Consider the following 23,439-nt stretch of genomic DNA (forward strand, 5'->3'; position numbering starts at 1 on the left):
TTGCTTCGTGTCCCCCCCCCCCCCCCCCCCCCCCTTAAGCATTTATTTTTCAGCAGTGAAATTCCAGTATGGCATAGTTTATTGTCAAGTGTGGTTTTTCAAGGTGATGGATCAAAAAAATACTGCTCGAGGAAGGATTCGGGTCACTTGAGAACCACAGTCTTGTCAGCTGTGGGTCAAATGAGGGCTTCTTAATGAGCTATGCTGAGTGCAGTCAGGAAGCTGGGAAAGAGGGAACAGGTTATTTACCTTTTTGGATTGTTAGAGTACAAGAGCACAGTACTGTGCTGTGAAATTGTTTGATTTCCATTCTGTTGCTCTGTGTTCCAGACTAGTAGAACCAGAGTATTCATCTGTAATTATGTGAACTTGTATAGCTGCCTTTTGTTTAGCTTTGCTCTGAAATTGCTCAAAAATCTGTATTTGTTAAATTCATTCTAGTCAATCCATTAATATTGGAGATCAGCTAGAATAAACTAGTTCATATTGCTGTTGTGTACCCCTGGAGGGGGCAGCATTGATATTTGCATTATTTGCTTCTCTGCAAAATACCAGGGAGCATAATATCAGGCTTTCCAGTTATATTAGGGAAGAGTGGATTGACTTTTTTGTTTGTTTCTTTTTTCCCTTTTCCATAGGTTGTTCCAACAATCCTGGAGAAATTTAAAGAGAAGAAGCCTCAGGTAGTGCAGGCACTGCAGGAGGCCATTGATGCAATCTTTCTTACGGTAAGTAAGAGTGACAGTTTTCCCATTGTCTGAGAATTGGTCTCTAATTTTGATTTGCTTTTCTCTTACTTGACTGAAACTAATGACTTCTTTATCCAACACTGTAGACCACATTGCAGAACATAAGTGAAGATGTGTTGGCAGTGATGGACAACAAAAACCCAACAATTAAGCAACAAACATCCCTTTTCATTGCAAGAAGCTTCCGTCACTGCACACCTTCAACTCTGCCAAAAAGCCTGTTAAAACCTTTCTGCGCTGCACTTCTCAAGGTAAAGCGGGAGGAGTTGGTACTTCTCTGGCATTGACTCGAGCACTGTTGTTGTGAAGCATTGGATTGTTTAGGGAGAAAGACCCTTCTGGTAGTGCAAGGACTAAAGAGTTCTTGTGCGCTGTGTAGCCATCAGAGTCACTTTTGACTGACATCAAACGAAGACAACGGTTAGTCATGGGAACAGTTTAGTCTTCTTTTTCTTAGCTTCTCTGAAACTGAAGACTCACCAAGCTTATAATAGATTAAGACAGTGATTTGCAACTATTAAACTTCTGGGCACTGTGCCACTTGCTTCTTGCAGATGTCTCTAGCAAGCTTTTGTTGGAATGCTATATATCCTTTACCATGAATAAAAGAACCGTAATTGATTCACACACTGCAGTTAAACTAGGGCATTTATCAGTGTAAACAACAATGATGTATACTTTTTTCCGCGTGGCAAAATAGCCCTTTCCTTGTTATGGGAAATATCTCTGGCTTCAGATATGGAGATTTGAACAGAGTTGCAGAACTTCAAACTCCTTCTGAACTTTTATGTGTTGCAGTATCTATTAAAGCATGAATGTTTACCCTCTTGTTGTGTTGAAAGATCCGAAGATGGGAAACTAGCTATATCTGAGGAACAGTAGTCTTGATCAGTACTTAGGAAAACAGAAGTGAAAGACAACCTTTTTCTTTCTGCAGGGGAATGTTAAGGATTATTCTGTAATAGGTGTAGATTTTAAAAAAGGGGAAGGGATTTATACAGAAGATGGATTTAAGAATCTGTATAGATATGAACTGCAAGACACATGATGCAAGTTGTCTTTCTCTGCAGCACATCAATGATTCTGCTCCTGAAGTAAGAGATGCTGGATTTGAAGCATTAGGCACTGCCTTGAAAGTGGCTGGAGAGAAAGCTGTGAATCCTTTTCTAGCAGATGTAGACAAACTAAAGCTCGATCGGGTGAGTTTGTTATCGTAGATGTTGTAAACAATGCTCTATTTATCCGTTTAAGATGCATCTTAGACTAGAGAAGACTGAAGAGGATGCTTAGCCTAATGACTTTCCGCACAGATCTTTGAAAATTTATTTTTTACTTAAAAGTGACTGATGTTGCAGAGAATCTGAAAATCACTTTATTTCTTGCTAGATTGTCAAGCATCTTTTCTTTGACTTTCACTGCCTAAAAAGCGTCAGTATGTTAACGTTACGCGGTTTTGTTCTTACATAAAGTATCTGTTCGGCTTCAAGGCTGTATTATCTATGAGGTGGGTTGTGAAATTTGATTTGTTGACTTTTTTGTTTGTTTTTTTTGTTTGTGTTTTTGGTTGGTTGTATGTGGGGTTTTGTTTGTTTTTGAACACTTTCTCTGTTGTCTGAAACAAAGTTAGGGGTTTTCGGACACAACCACGTGGTCTAATTCTCTATTACTAGACAGGATTTGGTATTAAAGACTTACTTTCCAACAACAAAGTTTTTTTGTGCTTTTGCATAAGCTGTCAAGTTTGACTGAACAATGACTTCATAAATTAAGGTGCTAAGAATTAGTCTTTAGAGCATCTGTAAGTATTGGGAGGGTGTCAGTGCTTTCTTTATGTATAAATGCGCTTCATTTTGAGCTAGGAAAATTATTCTAGCAATACAGTGATGGCTGATGCCATTGACTGGTTAATGTTACTACTGTAAGGAACACAGGGTAACAAAATTTTGTGAAGTAAACAGCTTAAACTTTTCATGTTTTTTTTTCCAGAGTAGTCAAGTTTGAGCCACTGCTGTTGAAGGGACACTGTACATCCAATTGTGGTAGCTAAATAGTTTCTTTCTTTCTTTCCCCTCTTTCCCCTCCTCCTGCCCTCCACTCCCTTTTTTTTTTTTTTTTTTTTTTTTTGAAACTGCTTGTCAGATTAAAGAGTGTGCTGAGAAGGTAGAACTGGTTTATGGTAAAAAGACAGGAGGAGCTGCTGAGAAAAAAGAAGGCAAGCCTGTTACTGGAAAGACCCCTGCTCTTTCAGGGACTGGTGGAGATAAAGAAACAAAAGATGCAGCAACCAAACCAGGACCACTGAAAAAAGCACCTGCTGTGAAGGTAAGAGAGGTTGCCAAGAGATGGACTAACAATCACAGTTGTCTGTCATTGCATTGAATAGTTACTTACTGAAGATTAGAGGTGGCCTGTTGAGTATCTCCTTCCAGTGAGGAAACGCTGTCATTCTGTAGGAGTAGGCGAGCCCAACAACAGAAAAGAATCAAGGACTTTCCGAGAACATACTTGATGAAATCTGTTTTTAAAGATACAAACTGTCTTGTCACTTACGTCTTAATATCAGATTTTGATATTGAAATAGTGATAGGCCACTGGAGGCATTCAGAGGAGCCTCAGATGTTGTAACATTAAAGTGCTCTGTAGTGACATTGTAACATTTGCCTGAAGTCAGTGTCCCTTCTTACAAGTGGCAAGGTTGCTACTTAAGTGCTGAGTATTCTCTTCAGTGTTGTGTTTAGTTTGTTACCATAAATAACTTGGACCATTAGCCTATATTACTTTAAAATTATTATTTGGGTTTTAAAAATTGACCATATAGTAGCACTATAGATGGTCTTTGTAATACTCTACTTAGTTCTCCAGGTGGGAACCACAGAAGTGAACAGTAAAATGGATCAGATTGTTTAAAAATCTATTGCTACTCTGGTAGCCTGGAAGAAAGACACCAGTCACAAGTTTAATATCTAATCAGTATCCATAGGAGAATATATAGATTAATTCATTATTTCCTGAACCTTCATGAATACATACATTCTTTCCCTTTTCATCTTTCATTGTCTTGTGTATCCCTGTTACTGTACATGTTTTATAAAGCCTGGTAGTCTGAAACATAGGAATTAAACAAACTCTAGCAGAAAACTATTTCTTTGCCTGCAACTGTTATGGTACTAGAGAGGTAAGTATTTTTTGACATTAGAATGTAGAAGTGTGGAAAAACAGCAGTTCTTTTGGTATCTGATGAACTAGAGACTTGTTTGATCTTGGCTAACTTGTCCGTTTCCTTTCTAGTCTGGGGTCCCACCCAAGAAAGGCAAACCAGCTGCAGCTGCAGGTGTGGGAGGTGCTGGGGCTAAAGGCAAGAAGGGTCCTGAGACCAAAGAAATATTTGAATCGGAGCTCTCGGTGAGTATTCCGCTATTCTCTGAAATACGAAGTCCTCTGTATAAGTAGCTTTGGCTAATCAGTTCTTCAGCTACTATAGAATTTTTCATTGAAGTTGAGTTGTTTTGGGTTTGGTGGTTTTTGTTGGTTTGTTTTTTTTCCTTAGGACAAGGGAAAGCAATACATTTAAATAAATGAAATTCATAACTGGTAGAATGGATGTTCGATATGTTCTGGTAAATACACCTGTTCTTCTGGCTGTTGTTGGTACCAGGCCATATAAGATAGTAAACCATAAATCATGCTGCTATAATAGGGTATGTCATGTTGTCCCTGGACTGGGAAGAGATGAAAAAAGTAGTAATATGACTACTTTATATGTAATTTAGGATGCAGGATTTGCTGAAGGTATCTGGCATTAAAAGCCTGAGAATACAGTATTCTGGAATTTACATTGAAATCTGAACTAGAATACAGTAGTAATTAAACTACTGCAAGTTTATTCTGTGCTGTTCGTATTAAGTTACACTTCAAGAAAATTATTGAATTCTACATGTTAATTGAGCATCTACCTACCTTTTTGGTAGGGAACCAGGTAAACTAAGCTATCTGTAGGTGAAACAGTAACAAAAAGGTATTAAAACATTGCTGGATGTATCCGCAGGTTTTTTGGACTGTCAGTTATCTTTAGAGTGTCACTTAGAATGAATACTTCCTGTTATGTATCCAGTTTATATTGCTAGTTATACAGTAGAAAATGAGTTATACACTTCAAGAAAGTGATACAGACATCAGTAAAACAAGCAAAATTTTGATCACTTTTCGTATACTGAATAACTGTAATTCTTCACTTTGCTAAAATGGATGCAGAAGATGTCTTCTCCTGTCCACCCTCATCAACCACTGATTTATTGCTGTGAATGTTTATTCAGACTTCATACAAAATTATCTTGCAAATTGTAGGTTACCTCTGCTTGATTCTATTAGTAGATAGTGACTACTCAGGATTATTTTTGACTGTCTGCACAACTGATCATACTTTTCAGGGATTACTTTTCTGTTGCAGTACAACTTAGCAGCTTCCTAAATTCATCTTTCAACCTACAACAGAAAACTCTTCATATTTTGTAAATGCACCACAGTGCAAGGGTCATTCCAGTATATTGCCTGTCCTTAAGGCTGCTGCCACCCTCTGAAGGGATACTGTGGGGTGTTAACCTTGTTCTGATCTGTCTGCAGATTGAAGTATGTGAAGAGAAAGCTGCTGCTGTCCTTCCAGCTTCTTGTATCCAGCAGTTGGACAGTGGTAACTGGAAAGAGAGGCTTGCCTGCATGGAGGAGTTTCAGAAGGTAAGTTTGTAACAGTTGATAAGAAGAGAGGCAGGTAGAGAAAGAGAAAGTAAGCAATAATTTCTTAAGCTTTTGAGGCCTGGTAACTCTTTTACAAGACACACCGGTAGTAGTGATATGTCGGCATTTCAGATGGATTAAATAATACTTGCAAAAGACGGGTGGCTTATGTGATTTAAATTGGCTCTTATTCCATAACAGCAGTGGAGTAAGGCTTTTAGTTTAATGTAGATAGTTATGCTTTTGTCCAAAATATTTGTATGTGGTTTGAGGATGCATAGAGTCTTTTTAAAACACCAAGTAATTCTAAAGCTTAGTCCCGAAGATGACTAGGTTTAAGCAAAAGGTTTTGAAATGACAGGGCAAAACCAGTTGCAAGTAAGTCCCTGCTGATTGCGTGTTAGGCAGCAATTGATTATAATGCTAAAATTTCAATTGGCAAATAGTTGATGTTTGAAGCCTTATACAATATGAGCAGTCTTCACAGCTGGTGAAGTGCTTCATATAGTAACAAACAAAGGACCATCATCTGTTGCTCAAATGTGACCCCTGGTATCTGTTGTAAGACCTTTGAGAATCCACTTTCAAAAAGGCATCGACTATAGATGTACAAATAGTTCATACCTCTACACCGTTACAGTTGCAACTGAGTTTTAATGTTTTAGTGGAAAAGGTGACTAACTTAAATTATGAAATTCTGACTGGCTGCACTGAAATGCTGCTGCAGAAGCCAACTTTACTCAAACATAAAGATGTTATAGTTTCAGTGGAATGGATAAGCCTAACAACAAGTAAAAACAGTAATTTAGATTACATTCAGGCTTAAACTCTGCTGTATAGTCAGCATTTCAATGTGAAACATGCAGAGTATACTTCGTCTTAAAGTGGCTTCTTTTTCTTCTTCTGTGTTTGGTTGTGGTGTTTGCGTTTGGTTTTTTGGGGGTGGTGGTGATGTTTGTTTGTTTAGTTAAGTGTTAAATACCCAGGGCTGGAATGGCTGATAGTGGGTGTGTAAGGACACCCGTCAAGGAACATACAAAGTGTAGCAATGTGAGTGCTGTAGTGTAAATGTTGGCTCAGTATCTGTAAAATGGGCTCCTTGTAAAGGTGGGTTTTGTAGTAAGGCTCTTCACGTAAATACTTATGCTGAGATTTTCTGCAACTTAGTTCAGTATTGAGAAAATAGTTACAGGACAGTTGAGGTAACTTCTCTTTGTGTTTTGGGGTTTGTATCACTTGTGACCCACTGGCTAACTTAATGTTTATCCTTTAGGCTGTTGAGCTTATGGAGAGAAGTGAAATGCCTTGCCAAGCTCTGGTAAGAATGCTGGCCAAGAAACCTGGTTGGAAGGAAACAAACTTTCAGGTAATACATTATCCCTCAGTAACTAACAATCCACTTTTGTTACTTAATGTAAGCTATGTTTCCAGCTATAAGTGGATATATGTCATTGAGGACAGTCCTAGTACAATGACTAGAGTTGTATCTGTAGTCAATAAGAATATAAACTCTGAAATTAGATTTTATTTCTGCTGACAGTTGAGAGTTTGAGACAACATTTGAATGTATCTTGATGTATATTTATGTGTATACGTGTGTGAAGATATGTGTATGTATGTCTGTATATGTAAGTTCTAAAAGTAGGTAATGGCTGTCCAGTATTATTGGTTGTGTGTGTATATTTATGTACATACAGATATGAAAATAAGTATTTGTGTGTATAATGCCACAAACCCGTATGTATACATAAGAGGGTGTATATAAAATATGTATTTGTACACAAACATTGTGTTTGTGTGAACACAAACGCTTTTATATATTCAAATGTATTTATACATTTGTGTGTGTATACACACAAATACATATTTTATGTATACCTTTGTGTTCACCCACAGATAAAATTTTTTTTCTATATATTTATAGATGTATAAAAAAAATACATCTAAAATACATGAAAACGTGCATAACTTCCTTGCTGTTATGGACATTCCAGGTGATGCAGATGAAACTGCATATAGTTGCATTGATTGCACAGAAAGGAAACTTCTCCAAAACTTCAGCCCAGGTTGTGCTGGATGGTCTCGTAGACAAGGTTGGTGATGTGAAATGTGGGAGTAATGCAAAAGAAGCCATGACAGCAATAGCAGAGGCATGTCAGTTGCCATGGACTGCTGAGCAGGTGAGTGAGCCGCAAAGATATTCTTCCTGTAAATAAAATTAGAAATACTATGTGGTGTGTTCTTTTAGTCTGAGGAGTAAATGCCAAATCTTTGATTTTTATTTTTTTTCTCTGTTGCCTGAAAGTGATTTGTTTGCTCTCAAGAAGCCTCCTAAGGCAGAAGTTAAATACAAGTTCCTCCAAAAGAGGAAATAATGAGTAGTAACCAGTAGTTTGCTGAAATACTGCCAAAGCATAATAAAAGTATCTCTGGCTGCCTTTAAGTATTTCAGGAACTTCTAGTTTACTTCAGTTGCAATCATATTCTGCTACAGTAACACAACAAATTTTTACTTGTATGTTATTCCAGCTGTTTCTGTTTACTTACAATGCCTTGCTTTTTTTGCAGGTGTCTTCCTGCCTTTATTACAATGTTTTGTCACCTGGTTTGCCAGTGAAAATTCACACGTAACTCTCTTCTGTTCCAGGTTGTGGCTATGGCTTTCTCTCAAAAGAATCCTAAAAACCAATCAGAAACTTTGAACTGGCTTTCAAATGCAATTAAAGAATTTGGCTTTTCTGGGTATGTCTTTTAAGTAAATTGCTGAGAGAAACTTGAATGAAAATGTTTCTAATCTAGGACTGAGAATCTGTTCTTCCCTGTCAAATTGGTCTGAAGAGGGTGGCTGCAAGTGCATGTGAACTCTTGTTCCTTAATCTCTGATATGAACTCTGTCAGGTGCTCTTTGAGCTCTAAATGTGTAAATGAAACTATCAGACATTACTAAAAGGATAGGATACTATTACACTACTCGGTGCTTGATTCATCACTCAGCCTTCTCTGAAGAGCATTTTTCTTAAATTTTATATGCCCTACGAGTGGGCTGGGCAAGGAGCTGTGGTAGTGCATGTCTGTTTTTCCTGTTCTACTTGGATACACCTGCATCCAGGTGGATAGTTATTTTATAGTTTAAAAAAACAAAACCTGACAGCCTGCGGAAGAGTACATACCAGCACACTTATTGCTCTCCTTGGGAGAGATTTTGAGACTGATAACAGGATGAAGTTTTAGCCAACAAAATGGCTGTTATTGCATCTGGTGCTGTGAGGGTAAGAAATGGATTCTCAATCAGAACCAGGGATAGCATTCCTTAATTTTTAATCACTAGTCTGTTAGCTGAATGTGGTCAAGCATATGTAATATAGTTTAGTCCTGAGAAGAAAATTTCTAAGCAGTGAAGACTTCAAGTATTAATTAATTTGACTACTTGGGCAGTTACTATGCCTTTCCAAGTTGTTTTACAGCTATTAAATGGATAGTAACATTGATTAGGTCTGGAAGATAAACTCTCTTCTTCAGTAAATTCCCCAAAAAGCATGTATTTCCAGCAGGGTAATCTATGCGTAGATATGATACTAGAACAGCAGTGTTTGAGGCTGCACGGAGGAAGATTCTGTGGTTGCCTGTTTTTTCTTCTATTGAATTCAGTGCTGATATAGAAGATTCAGTAATCTAAACCTTCATTTCTTTCTCTTGTAAATTTGCTTTTGACATTTGTGCCTTTTTCTAGAAGATCCTGAGACAGACTAACCAAAAAAAAAAACATAAACCACCTCACCTTTATTGTGTAGCCATGTTTCAGGTCCTTAAAATGATTCTAGACTCATCCCTCAGGATTTCAGTCCTAGCAATCATGTAGGTGATGTACCTTAAGAAACTTTCCAACTGTAATAGTAGCAGTCTTTGATATAAATTATCTTACATTTACTGTATTGATTTTCATGGTACGCTATTCCCTGAACTGATCTCTTACAGTAGTTGTTTAAATAGCTGCCATCTACACTGTACCTGTGAAGTTATTTTGTAATTGCAAATATCTTCTGCGTATAAGTTAGCTATATGAATCTGTTCTCAGTGTGGTGTTGTGTTTTTTTTTCTTTAGCATATTGTGATTTTGTTTCTTATTGGTACTTCCTGTGTTGCGTTTTACTGATGGGGGATATGTTTTTCCCACAGACTGAATGTCAAAGCTTTCATCAGTAACGTGAAGACAGCTCTTGCTGCAACTAACCCAGTGGGTAAACTTAGAATTTTAATCCTGAATTGTTATCAATCCTTAATTTGAAGACTGAGTGCTTTTGTCCGCTTTCTGGCAGGCTGTAAGGACTTCTGCCATTACCTTGCTGGGAGTCATGTATCTCTATGTGGGACCTCCTTTGCGAATGTTTTTTGAGGATGAGAAGCCAGCCCTTCTCTCCCAGATAGATGCAGAGTTTGAAAAGGTATGAAGTGTAGCTCTGTTACTACCAAGTATCATTAAAACTATTTGGAAACTTCAGTAGCTGTAATCTGTAGTAATATTTGGGTCCAATATGTGTTTTTGTAAGTGAACCAAATTTAAGACAGCTCACCAAAGCAACTGTAAACTCATTATGTCTAGCTATGTCAATAGTCACTTTTTTCATGACGAACTTCAAAAGTTTCTGGTTTTATTTGAATAGCATAATGTTTTAGAAGTCTACCGCCCTGAGGTGACACATTTGTATCATGCAGGTGTTTTTATTTTTAATGTCAAATGAAAAACTGTAAAATAGCTGTTTCTAATTTTTTGTGTTGCTTGCAGATGCAAGGGCAGACGGCACCAGCCCCAACTCGTGGCATTTCCAGGCACAGTGGGGGAGGTGGGGATGATGGTGAGGAAGAAGAACAGGAGGATGTTGGGAATGATGTTGTGGATCTTTTGCCAAGAACAGATATTGGGTAGGTTTGGATTCTGCAACCTGAAGACATACTTCCACTGCAATTCAAAACTTTGTGTTTATGAACACTTTCTAAGCAGAAATGACACATAACTAAGAAAATGGGCTTTTTACCTTCTTTTCTCTTACAGTGATAAGGTGACAGCTGAACTAGTGTCTAAGATTGGGGACAAAAACTGGAAAATCAGAAAGGAAGGTCTAGATGAAGTGACAAGCATAATAAATGATGCGAAGTTCATACAGCCAAACATAGGAGAACTTCCAGCTGCTTTGAAGAGTCGTCTCAATGACTCAAATAAAATCTTGGTATGTTACTCAGAATCCTGTTTCAGCTGTTTCAGGCTTAGTGCTTAAGACAAACTGTTTGTGATTTCTGAACCTTGCTTTCATTATTCAGTCTGTTACAATGTTGTGAAATCAACAGTTGGAAAACAGTGAACTGTATATTTCTAGATCATATATTTGCCTATTTTTATAAATATTTGCCTTTGTCTTTGCTTTGTATTTTTAAAAAAAGCCTTCAAAAAAGGGGAAATGTACCTCTAGTCTGAATGTAGTGTAAGGAAATCTAAAAAAAAAGAAACCAAAAAACAAGCAACAAAAAAGTTTGAATAATTGCTCCGCTTATGACATGATGTGTCCCTTGTTTGAAAATATTTTTAGTTGAACTGTAATTTACTCAGACTATAGAAATAATTTTTATCTGTGTGATTAATTTGAAGTCTGGAATAGATATCATCAAGCAGGCATTCTAAAGTAAAAGTCTAGGTATATAGTGGTGTTACTTTTCCCCATATGACTTGGAGTTTTGTGCATATGGTTGTAACAGTGTTTTATTCAAAGCCTTTTTGTTTATGTGCAGGTGCAGCAAACACTGAGCATTCTTCAGCAGCTTGCAACAGCAATGGGCCCCAATATCAAACAGTATGTGAAAAATTTGGGTATTCCTGTCATTACAGTCCTAGGAGACAGTAAGGTAGGATACTCATCAAGATCTCTTTCCTTTTTGCCACTGACTGAGCTGTGCCTGAGAATAGCTATTGTTGTTTGGACTTGCTTTTGGGAGGTAGATGGTAGTTAAAACTTCTTTGGAAGCTTACAGGTTTTTTTTTGAAAGGTTCATGCCTAAGTGAAAACTTACTAGCTGAATATGAACGTATACCTGAATATATAATCTGCTTGACATTTGTTCTCCTGCTTGTAAATAAACCCAGTCAGTGTCATAACTTTTAAACGAAATGTGGTGACTGTATGCGTACTTCTAATGCTGAAAATATGCTGCATTGGACGCTACTCGGGTTTGCTTGGTAAAGTTGCTTGTAGAACTTTGGTTCTTTTAGCGTATCCGGGTGGATTCCAGTGTACCTTGTTGTCTTTGTGTCACTGTGTAGGAGACCTTTGAACCGTAGGTAGAAACGGGACACTTGCAACTGACACTGAAGCTTGTATAATGTCAGTGTTGAACTAGTCAAGATGCTGTGTCAAAATCAAAGCTAGGAACATGGGAAAAGAGCTATTTGAAGCAATGAGGGAAGGATGTTTGGGAAGATGCCAATGTCTTGTGCCAGAAGTCGCAGGCCGTTATCGGAGGTGGCATACTTCAGATGTCTCTACTCTGATTATGAGTAGGAAAAACAGCAGAAACTGGATCTGCCTGTCCCAAGCAATGGAAGGACTAGGACTGGTCCTAGCGCTAGATAAAAACTCTTAGTTCAAATTGTTTTCCCGTTAAGAGTTTTAAAGAAGTGACACTTTATTAATATAAAGTTGGATTTTCTTTTATTCACCACTTATCTTAAGAAAAGAGCAAGCTCACTTCAGTTCCAAGTACATGGTTTAAGGATAAGACCAGCTGTGATTAACTTGTACTGTTCCTAAAATGCATAATACCAGTGCTACTTTAAACACTGTATTGCTGACAGAGGATTGTATACTCGTTCAAATGTTGTTACAGTAATAGATTTTTTTTTTTGATATACTGCAAGATTTACCTAGGTTATCCAATTGCTAGAGTTTTTAAAGATGAGGAGGATCCTTTTTGGGTCCTACTTTGAAATGTTGATAGTGGACCCGCTGAATAGTTGAAGAAAACTGACAACTTGTAGCATGAGTGAAGACAAATTAAGTTTGGGTGATGGGAACTAAGGCCTCGTCAGAGAGGCTGATGAGCATCTATTTATCTGCAGCACATGATTTGTTTCTTTTGCTAAATGAGATTAAAGGTGGGACAAGTTATTTGCGAGGATGCTCGCTTCTTGTTTAGAGACATGCCTGGATGTTACCTTTGCATTTAAAATTGATTCATACTAAAGCTAAATGAGTCTATTACATTATCAGCTTGCCTCAGAAATTCAGCCTACAGGAGAAAGTCATGGAGTCATGTCTGTACTGATAATGTTTTGAAGGACCATGGTTGTCAAGTATTCCATCTGACTTCTCGTAACTTCACATAGCTCCTTCAGAAAAGGGTGCTGTTCTAAATTTTGCTTGTGGAAAAAAAAGAGCTAAGAATGGAAATTGGTAGGAGTTAGAGGGCTCCCCTGTTCCTGACTTGACTTTTGCTCATGTGTGTCCCAAATAAGAGTGCCCTAATAACAGGCTCCATAACCCACTTGCCTTGACTTATGAATGTGCTAAGTCTATTTTAAGCATTACATAAATCACTAACCTTATTCTTTAGCTTGTTTGAGAGTTAGGAAACTCCCAAAATTCTCATCAATGAATGGCAGCAAGTACAAAGTGCTTTTAAAGATGCCCTTTGTCCCTCTTTATTAAACTTACTTTTAAAAAATGATGGTAGATCAGTATAGTGTCTGATTCCGTGATTCCTGCAGCTGATGCCATCACTAAAACTAAATTCTTCTGAAACTTAGACTTTTCAGGCAGTGAATAAAAGTAGAGATTTCAAAGCCTGTGATGTAGAAGCTTTTTCCTTTCATGGGAAGGATGAATCTGTTGTCTGTTCTGTTGTGATTTTCTGATCCCTGTTTAGGATTATTCTTAAATCTTGTTTTTGCTACAGAATAACGTTCGTGCTGCTGCCCTAGCAACAGTGAATGTCTGGGCTGAACAAACTGGCATGAAAGAGTGGTTGGAAGGGGAAGACCTCTCTGAGGAGCTCAAAAAAGAAAATCCTTTCCTAAGACAAGAGGTAGACTTTTGCTAAGTAATCTCCTTACGTGTGTCTAATCAAAACAACCTTATTTGCTATAGACCATGTTTGCTTATGCAGACTAAAATGACACAATGCTACCATTACATGAGTAAACGAGCAACTGTGTCTTCATACAGACATAAAGTTGTTAAACCCCAAAAGGCTAATAACGAGCTTTCTTCCTGCATGGTAGCTGTCATTCAGACTTCAGTGCCTCTGAAATGAAACTCTTGTCTGTTTTGATCAGCACTTTAAGAGCTAGTGTGTTTTCTCTCAAATTAACCACATGATAATGAAGACCAGCGCTGAAGTGGAGGCATTAATGTGTTTGAGGCTGATAAAGTGCAGCTGAAATTCTGATACTAGTTTTGAAAGACAGAAACAGCCCATGCAGTCTTAAGAGACAAGGCTCCAAGTTTTAAGATAGCTGTGTATTAACATACTGTACTTAAGTTTAAAATTTTTTTTAATTGCTGATATGAAAGTTGATTTTGGTTAAGAATATTTGTCAGAACAAAGGTCGGGGTGGGTTTTTTTCCTGCTTACATAGAGGTATGTGAAGGTCTCTTGTGGCCTGACAGAGCACTGTGAGTGTGACTTCAAAAACTTTTATTTTAAAACTTTCTTTCAGCTTCTTGGTTGGTTGGCTGAGAAGTTGCCTACCCTCCGTTCTGTTCCTTCTGACCTCCTCTTGTGTGTGCCTCACCTGTACTCCTGCCTTGAAGATCGAAATGGGGATGTGCGTAAAAAGGCGCAGGATGCCCTGCCATTCTTTATGATGCATCTTGGCTTTGAGAAAATGGCAAAAGCCACCGGCAAGCTAAAGGTATTTCTGTCGCTAAGATTAGATAATGTGACCTTGAGTGAGTGGATATTAACAAGTCACGTTCACGATCTCATGATGTATTGTCTTGAGTCATGTAAGCTTGTGTCCGTTGATTATTTTTGGGGAGGCTGAAAATAGTATCAGGAGGCTGTGAGTTAGGGCCTTCTCTGCTTCAGAAAGACTAGTACCACTGCAGGTTTATCACTTCAGGAGCCTTACGTCTATTCACTCTGCTTTTCTGAAAAAAAATATACCTGCAGATGGCTTCCATACCAGTTACTGTCCAACTGTATGCCTTTGAACACATGCCTTAAGATGGCTTCTAGCAATTTGGTGTATCTTATCAACCCTTGAGTGCTAAGTCACTGTTAGGGCGCTCCTTTAATGTCATAGGACTGCTCACCTAGAACAGATTGCTAGTTCACGTGTTTCTTATAGGTCTTGTAGAAGAAACTTAACGGAAAGGTGTTTGATCTCAGAACAGAAATACCTGAAAACATTGATGTTTTAAGATGAGTGTCCTGGAAGATGCCAAACAGAGAATGACTTGTTCCAAACTACTGTCATTTTCCTTGTCTGTGGCATGTATTAGTAATCACTATCACTAATCTTCCTGAACTTGAACTTATCACTTCTTTTTTTTTTTCCCCTCTTCTGTTCTCTAGCCAACTTCCAAAGACCAGGTACTGGCCATGCTTGAGAAAGCCAAAGCCAACATGCCAGCCAAACCAGCTCCTCCTGCTAGAGCATCTTCCAGAGTGGTAGGGGGAGCAGCTCCAGCCAAATTCCAACCTGCATCAGGTAACCTCTCTTATGTTCTGGGAAATCACTGAGAAAAGGATGGTTTTTGAAGCTTTTTGACATGCCAGAGGAAGAAACGTGCTTAGCAGGAGGAGAGGAATTCAGCATAGTTAGGGTTACAAATAGCTGTGTGATCTAGTGAGTTCTGTCTGCAGTTCTGGTCTTGCAGTTGAGTCAACTTCCAATGTAGGAGGGTTTTTGCTTTTCACACAACCATCTGTCAGCTGCTCTTTGAAAATATCTACTTGGTGTTGAAGCTGAAACCCATGGACTAGAGGGTTTGTGGTTTTGGGGGGTTTTTTGTAATACTGATCTGATTTTAACATAACAATTTTTTTTAAATGTTTTCACATTAATTTTTTATCTGGACTATTTTCTCAGTATAGTTCACTGTGGGGCTACCAGAATGCTTATGCTGATGCAGAAGAGAGGGTAGTGGGATTAGGGGACAAGCGATTTGAAGAAGCAGCAGCCTTGCCTTATCTCTCTCCTGGGGCTAGCTTGCCTGCTCAAACTGGGTGCAACTACAGCTTCTAGACATTAGCCTGCACGGTCTATGTGTGTGTGCAATTTTAAATTGTTTTGATAATGACAAATTTGCTAACATACTAGGATCTTAATTATGAAAACTTTGTATGCTAACATGGAATTTAAGGAACTTCTTTTATGGGTCTAAAATCCTCAGACCTCTGTGTGATAAGCATATTGTATCCATGAACAGTTTTTCTTCTGTACTAAGACTGGAAAACTGTGCTGACCTAAAATGGGCTTGTTGGTAGTTTGAAATGGTCTATTGTTTCTCCAGCACTTGCTGAAGATTCAGGGTCCAGTACCATGGAATCCAAGCCCGATCCCAAAAAAGCCAAAGCAGGAGGAGCCTCCTCTAAAGCTAAGGTATGTCGATTTCATTTTGTATAAAATCAATTCTATGAAGTTAATAGCTGTAGTTCATTAATGTATTATAGGTGGAGGAGTTAGTCTGTGTGTCAAAAATGCAGTCTTGTGAGCAGCTCAGTCTGTTCTAAATCTGCTTGGCCTCCTTGATTTCATGCTGTTGAGAATTTATTCATACCATTGCAGTTCAGTGTTATACTTTGAACAGTAGTTTTGAACCCATGTATCAAAAGCAATTTGTCTCTCGTTTACAGTATGCAGGATAAAAAGTTCTCAATCACAAGTGCAAAAAGGGAAGGAAGAGGCTTAAATGCATAGTAATAATCTCAACTGATTACATTTGAATTTGTGGCTAGGTTTTTCTGTTTTGTGTTACAGTAATTTTTTTGCTATTAACTTTAAAGTTTGTCCTATATGTATAATTGAAAAAACCCCAAATTGTTCTACCGTCCTGTTGCCTCCATTATGTAAAGTAGTGCTGTAGCGAGAACATTTCATGTAGGTCCAGATTCATGGCAGGAGTGAATGGAACAAACCTTGAAGGCTGTTGTAGATTTGCCTAAGTTGATGTATTCTTCTGTCAAAACTCTGATGATAGAGTTAATGCCTTTGCTGTGAATACATTAAAAGGTCTGGAATGGTAACTCTTTAAGAGTAAATAGCTGTCTAACAACAAAGCCTTTTCTGTGGCTTATTTACAGCAGTCAGATGTTAATAGCAGTATGTCCAAGGGCAATACCAGCCTGCCCAAAGCTAATACAAACCTCAGCAAAGGCAGTACCAGTCTGACAAAGAGCAAATCTATCAAACAGGTACCACCTTGGGTTTTAGGGATGTGTGTGGGTGACTAGCACACTGGTTGAGAGTGGTGTGTTTGTATTTCACAGGGTACTACTGCACACACTGTCATCGGTATTGCTTCCACAGCAGCAGAGCACATACTTTCAAAATTCTAATCAACATTATTCTTCCAGCTTCTCTCTGGCTCTTGTACACATAGGCAGCATGAGGTTGGCTGGTATCTAACGCTTGCAATTGCTGGGACTGAGGCATATATATATATATGTATGTCTTGTGTTGCCTGTTAATACTTTGATTTTTTTTTTTTTTCAGGGTGCACAAGGGAAGAAAGTGCTAAGCAAACCTACTTTGAAGGAAGATGATGATAAATCAGGTCCTATTTTTATCATAGTCCCAAATGGGAAAGAACAGAGGATGAAAGATGAGAAAGGTCTGAAGGTGAGAAAAATCTGAATGTATTCACAAGTTTTGACGGAGTGTAATTTTAATTTCTTTTGGGTTTTAATTTAGAATTAAACATGCTAAGACATGAAAGTGCTAGTCTCTGTCCCTCCATTGGATTGATTATCTAGTTCTTCAGTTGACTTTCACAGGCCAATACCTAGTTTACTGTGGTGTTTCTCTTCTGATTTCCAAATTTTGTGTATTTATGCACTCTTATAAAAGCCAAAGGCCTTTTTACAACTTCCAAGAGATGATCTTCAGTTGTGAAGTATCATCAAGTTTTTACCTGAAAACAGTTGACTAATTTCAGAGTTCTAGGATACATTGTAAATGCTTTAATATACTTATTTTGAACAGCCCTACTTATCAAGCTTGCCTTTTGTAGGGGAATTTTATTACTTAAAACACGCATGTTGTTTGTAACTTGCTAGTAAATAGGCCTGTCTGTCACTTAAAAACAACCACTTTAAGTCATAATAATTAAGGTAATGGCCTAAAGATAACCACTCCGTAGGGAAAATTTTTCATGTGAGCCAAGGTGAGCAAACACCACTGAATTTTTACCAATGTTGATAATGAGAAGACTTTGAAAATGGATTCTAAGGCAGAATTAAAAGGGATGCAATTTGCAGATTCTTTCAAGAAGAAAAGATGTTGGTTGCTTTGAGTTCCAAATGCTGCCTTTTACAGGTCTTAAAGTGGAATTTCACTACTCCCCGTGATGAATATATTGAGCAGCTAAAAACTCAGATGTCCACTTGTGTGGCCAAATGGCTACAGGATGAGATGTTTCATGCAGACTTTCAGCACCACAACAAAGCACTGGCTGTTATGATTGAGGTGAGTTTGGATCTGTGGTAGTAGATGTCGTTGTATAGAATTATTCTATGCTATGAAAGATTCTGCTTGAATTAAAATCAAATAGTTATTCTGTGAGGAGCCAGGAGTGATTGTTCTGTGAAGCTGAAACCTTAATTATTTCTATATGTGTTAAGAGGAGTGTTGAAGTTGGTATTAATTGTTTCTTGGGAGAAGGGAAAATTTCCTCACTGGAGACTTCTCTTAGAATTTCAGAAAGCTGTGTAAGTTAAAAGGGAGTACTTATGATTCTAGGAATCAACCGATAAACGTAGACTGTCTTATCAGGCATAGCTTTTCCTTCTTCTCTGTTTTTTTTCTTAAACAGTGTGTTTCATTTTGCACAACCTCTTTTTTTTTTTTTTTTTTTTTTTTTCCTTCAAGCACTTGGAGAGTGAAAAAGATGGAGTCATCAGCTGCCTGGATCTGATCTTAAAATGGCTTACCCTGCGGTTCTTTGATACTAACACAAGTGTTCTGATGAAAGCACTTGAATACCTTAAATTGCTTTTCAATTTGCTGAGTCAAGAAGAGTATCACCTTACTGAAAATGAAGCATCCTCTTTCATCCCATATCTTGTTCTAAAGGTACAGTTCACTGTACAGAAAGTAACCTTATTTTTCATGAGGAATATAGCAGGATACCATCAAACACTGTAGCATGTTCATTCCAAATATATTGTGAATGACATCCAGCTGGTGGCTGGTCACAAGTGGTGTTCCCCAGGGCTCGGTACTGGGACCAGTTCTGTTTAATATTTTTATCAATGGTCTGGACAGAGGGATTGAGTGCACCCTCAGCCAGTTTGCAGGCGACACCAGGTTGGGTGGGAGTGTTGATCTGCTGGAGGGTAGGAAGGCTCTGCAGAGGGATCTGGACAGGCTGGATCGATGGGCCCAGGGCCAATTGTATGAAATTCAACAAGGCCAAGTGCTGAGTCCTGCACTTCGGTCACAACAACCCCATGCAATGCTACAGGCTTGAGGACGAGTGGCTGGAAAACTGTCCAGCGGAAAAGGACCAAGGGGGTGTTGATCAACAGCCAGATGAGTATGAGCCAGCAGTGTGCCCATGTGGCCAAGAAGGCCAACGTCATCCTGGCCTGTATCAGGAATAGTATGGCCAGCAGGACCGTGGCAGTGATCGTCCCCCTGTATTTGGCACTGGTGAGGCTGCACCTCGAACACTGTGCTCAGTTTTGGGCCCCACACTACAAGAAAGACCTTGAGGTGCTGGAGCGTGTCCAGAGAAGGGCAACGAAGGTGGTAAAGGGTCTGGAGCACAAGTCTGATGGGGAGACCTGGTCACTCTCTACAATGACCTGAAAGAAAGGTGTAGTGAAGTTGGGGTCAACCTCTTCTCCCAAGTGGGCAGTGAATAGGATGAGAGAAATGGCCTGAAGTTGTGCCAGGGGCGGTTTAAATTACATATTAGGAAAAAATCTCTTCACCGAAAGGGTTGTCAAGCACTGGAAGAGGCTGCCCAGGGAAGGAAGGGGTTGAGTCACCATCCCTGAAGGTGTTTAAAAGACGTGTAGATGTGGTGCTTAGGGACATGGTTTTGTGGTGGTCTTGGCCATGCTAGGTTAGTGGTTGGACTCGATGGTCTTAAAGGTCTTTTCCAACCTAAACAATTCAATGATTCTGTATTGCATATTTACCTTTAAAAACCATTTACCGAAAAGGATTTTTGCATTGAGAATAATTCTGGCTTTCCTAACATTATTTAGACTAATCAACAGTATTATGAGACTTTAAAATATTCTGTATTTCTTCCCCTCTTTTTTCTTTTTTTTTTTTTTTTAATTTTCCACTAGGTAGGAGAACCAAAAGATGTCATCCGCAAAGATGTACGTGCCATTCTGAACAGAATGTGTCTCATCTATCCAGCCAGCAAGATGTTCACTTTCATCATGGAGGGCACAAAATCAAAAAACTCAAAACAGCGTGCAGGTGGGAAATGGCATGATGAACTGGGCAATTGCAAAGTACTTGAAATTGGTTTGTTTAGCATCTTGAAAAACCCAGCATAATAATATTTGGTGGAATGTGAGATTTGCCTATGTATAGCATTTTATGTAAATGCTTGTAAGTGTTTAAAGGATTGGATTTTAAAGTAGTACCATCTTGCTTTTTGGTTTTGGTGTTTTTCTACCTTCCAAAGACGAGCAATCTGTTAAATTGCTGTAAGCATTAAGGTTATAAGTCTCCCATGACTAAGCTTGTTGTCTTAGTGAAACAGTACTGGGGAGAACAGTGGTAGTACTATTGTCCAAGTGACTAAGGGAATCAGTTAATCTGATCAAGACTTTGGAAAGAAATGTCTCTATACCGTACATCTGTCTTGACTTTAATAAAGAAACTGTTTGTGGTATGGTGTTTGTAGTTCAAACAACTCCCTAGTCACCTTGAAAATATATTATCCTGATATAACCAGAAAGTTAAATTATATATGTAATACAGCATTGCAAGCTCACAACTCTCTAAGCTACCTAGATGTGAACTGTAACATCGCTCATGTATGGTAATGGGAAGTATTTGAAGGGTGTGGGGATGACTGACAGCTTTTAGATGCTATCTGTGTGAAGTAGTCTGAACCTTTAGTTTAATATTCATCCCGTAAATCACCTGGAGAACATATATCGTCAGCACTGTGATTGACACTTCTCTTCAGCGAATGTTCAAGTTGTGCAAGCAACACGGAAATTGGGAGGGCTTGCTTTCCAGCAGCTTTGAACTTGAACGTGCATGTGTCATTTTCTTCCTTTAGAATGCCTGGAAGAGCTTGGATGTCTGGTTGAATCATATGGCATGAACGTATGCCAGCCGACTCCAGGGAAAGCCTTAAAAGAAATGGCAACTCATATTGGTGATAGGGACAACACTGTGCGCAATGCTGCATTGAACACCATTGTGACTGTCTATAATGTTTATGGCGACCAAGTGTTCAAGCTGATCGGAAATGTGAGTGTAATTGGAAATAAGTTTTCTTTAATTTTTTTTTTCCTCAAATCCTTACACTTTTGTAGGGAGTCGGCACTGTTTTACTTGTGATTGGTCATGGTTACATCTTGCTGTTGGTGTCAAGAGCCTTTTGTAATGTTGAAAATAACTTGCTACAACATAGATCCTCTAAAAGTTCGTTGATTAATTCCTGATTGTGGGATATGTAACCTGGGTGTTGATGAATGAAAAACTAAATTGGAAGAAATGAGCAAAACACTGACTTTCACAGGAATTAAATTGTTTATAAAGACTAACTTACTTTATAGTCAACTGCATAGGTAACCCTTGTGATTTAGGATGATGTTTGGATAACTTGGCCAAAAAAGGCTAGTTGTTGGGGCTCCAAGTACTCTAGGCTTTTATCTTTTTTTATGCCCATCTCCACGAACTGCTTTGCAGTTGAAGTCTGCTAAGCTTTGGTTTGTTTGCTTTATCTTATTTCACTCCAGTGCTTAAGGTCTGTGTTAGTACTGTGTTACTTTGTATTGCTGCTGGTTTGCTCTCTGGAAATCATACTTTGCCATGTCATCTAAAATGCAGTAAAACTTAAAGGTGGCAAAACTCAGTTTCCAGTCTCCAGCAGTGGAAAGCTAGTTCACTGTATTGTCTACAATTACTGTCCATAACAGATTCAGTATACTGAATTCTAACCTGAACTAAGAGCTGTTAGACCATGTTTTTACTGTTTTATTCTCTGAATTTGTGGCCTTGCTAGCATTTCTAGCAGCACTGCTTAAACTGATTGGAATATGGTAGATATGTTAATGCCTGTATGGAATTGTGTTATATGCAGTAGTGCTTACAAGCCATTGGATGGGCTGCCTCTTTTTTTTTTTTTTTTTCTTTCCAACTCTCGTTTTCCAACTTCCTGAAATTTTGAAACTTAACGTAACTCTTATTTTCTCTGGTAATCATCTCCGTGAGAATTAATGTTGCATTTTCATTAACATTTTAGATTCCCATCTTATTTTAACTATGGTTCAGAGTGCGATCTGCCACCTCCTCAGTGTTGCATAGTCCATTTGCTTTTGGATTTTCAAGGTTAAGAACTGTAACGCCTTAACCATTAAACCCCTTCTGACCGTGACTTTCTGAGCTTCAGTATGGTCCATCTAGTCCCAAAATGTATGGCTATTCAGGAAGGTTTTCCAAGTCTTACGGATGATGGAGAGTACTTCCCACAAAATTGTCACGGCTACTTTTGTTCAAATGTAGTTGTTAATAACCTTTGGTCCTGTAGATAAGCACATAAATAAAATTATTTTCAGTGCATGAGTTGGAGTGTTCAGTTGGCTTGCCTTGTGTTAAGGTTGAGTTATGAGTCCGTTGAACAGGTCACCTGTTAGAAGGGCCCTGGCTTCTGTGGCAGGGTCCGTAGTGCTAAAGCATTGCCTGGGCTCCTAATAGGGGATATAGAAAAGCGGATGGGGATTTTTTTACTTGGTTGATTTTTTGCAGCAACACAAGCAACGATTAGAAACACTGGATAGTACCATAGTTTGAATTCAAGATGACTTGTTTCTTGGAAATTATGTGGTCTAGAAATAGCTGTATTCAGTATTACAGCTTGTTGATATGTGTTATTTAGCTCCTGAAGTAGCATCTGGCAGCCCAGGGTGGCCCTGTTAGTTTGCCATTACATGATAGTATTGACAGTTCCTACCCTTGGTATTAGAGAACTTCAGTCTGCAGTAATAAGTGGTACACCTCCTGTAGGTGACCAAGATTTCTAAAATTCATACAACTCAAATTGAGTGAAAGTGTTGTGTGTTATAGCTTTCTGAGAAAGACATGAGCATGCTGGAGGAAAGAATAAAACGGTCAGCCAAGAGACCATCTGCTGCTCCAGTGAGACAGGTGGAGGAGAAACCTCAGCGTACTCAAAACATCAGCGCTAACGCTAGCATGATGCGGAAGGGACCAGCTGAGGACATGTCTTCCAAACTCAAGTACGTAATGATATTTTATGGTCTGTGGCCTCCATAGTGTACGTGCTGATGTCATGTCTGGCCATGTTATTTTAGTTCTTGTATCATCATCTTTGCATGTTGTGAAAATTGGCCAAATAATATAAAACAAAATGTCTGAAACTTTTTTTTGTCTTGTCTGTCTTGAAATATTTCTAAATGGTCTTGTGCCTTTTTTCACTGCTTCTCCATGGACAGAATTATGTATCGCACTTATAGGATGTAAGTACTGCCCACTAACTCCTTGGTAGCAAGGCTCTTGTATCTTTCAATTTCTGTCCTAGTCATC

At 38.5% G+C, this 23,439-nt stretch overlaps 1 protein-coding gene across 2 annotated transcripts in view; it reads left to right on the plus strand.

The window, feature by feature from the left end:
- The window catches only part of CKAP5 (cytoskeleton associated protein 5), a 42,216-nt gene that overhangs the window by 9,262 nt on the left and 9,515 nt on the right, over positions 1-23,439 (plus strand). For both annotated transcript variants that reach the window (XM_009706526.1, XM_009706527.1), the window contains exons 9-32: positions 639-728; positions 836-1,000; positions 1,820-1,948; positions 2,889-3,071; positions 4,038-4,151; positions 5,370-5,480; positions 6,754-6,846; positions 7,475-7,660; positions 8,128-8,222; positions 9,657-9,714; positions 9,797-9,922; positions 10,264-10,400; positions 10,531-10,705; positions 11,262-11,375; positions 13,422-13,550; positions 14,185-14,379; positions 15,045-15,180; positions 15,986-16,074; positions 17,188-17,313; positions 18,010-18,159; positions 18,562-18,765; positions 19,995-20,130; positions 20,948-21,141; positions 22,960-23,132. In XM_009706526.1, the coding sequence (XP_009704828.1) occupies positions 639-728; positions 836-1,000; positions 1,820-1,948; positions 2,889-3,071; positions 4,038-4,151; positions 5,370-5,480; positions 6,754-6,846; positions 7,475-7,660; positions 8,128-8,222; positions 9,657-9,714; positions 9,797-9,922; positions 10,264-10,400; positions 10,531-10,705; positions 11,262-11,375; positions 13,422-13,550; positions 14,185-14,379; positions 15,045-15,180; positions 15,986-16,074; positions 17,188-17,313; positions 18,010-18,159; positions 18,562-18,765; positions 19,995-20,130; positions 20,948-21,141; positions 22,960-23,132 (3,308 nt within the window). The remainder of the gene's footprint in view (positions 1-638; positions 729-835; positions 1,001-1,819; positions 1,949-2,888; positions 3,072-4,037; positions 4,152-5,369; positions 5,481-6,753; positions 6,847-7,474; positions 7,661-8,127; positions 8,223-9,656; positions 9,715-9,796; positions 9,923-10,263; positions 10,401-10,530; positions 10,706-11,261; positions 11,376-13,421; positions 13,551-14,184; positions 14,380-15,044; positions 15,181-15,985; positions 16,075-17,187; positions 17,314-18,009; positions 18,160-18,561; positions 18,766-19,994; positions 20,131-20,947; positions 21,142-22,959; positions 23,133-23,439) is intronic.

The sequence above is a fragment of the Cariama cristata genome, unplaced genomic scaffold (genome assembly GCF_000690535.1).
Source record: "Cariama cristata isolate BGI_N322 unplaced genomic scaffold, ASM69053v1 scaffold9508, whole genome shotgun sequence".
NCBI classification, from domain to species: Eukaryota; Metazoa; Chordata; class Aves; order Cariamiformes; family Cariamidae; genus Cariama; species Cariama cristata.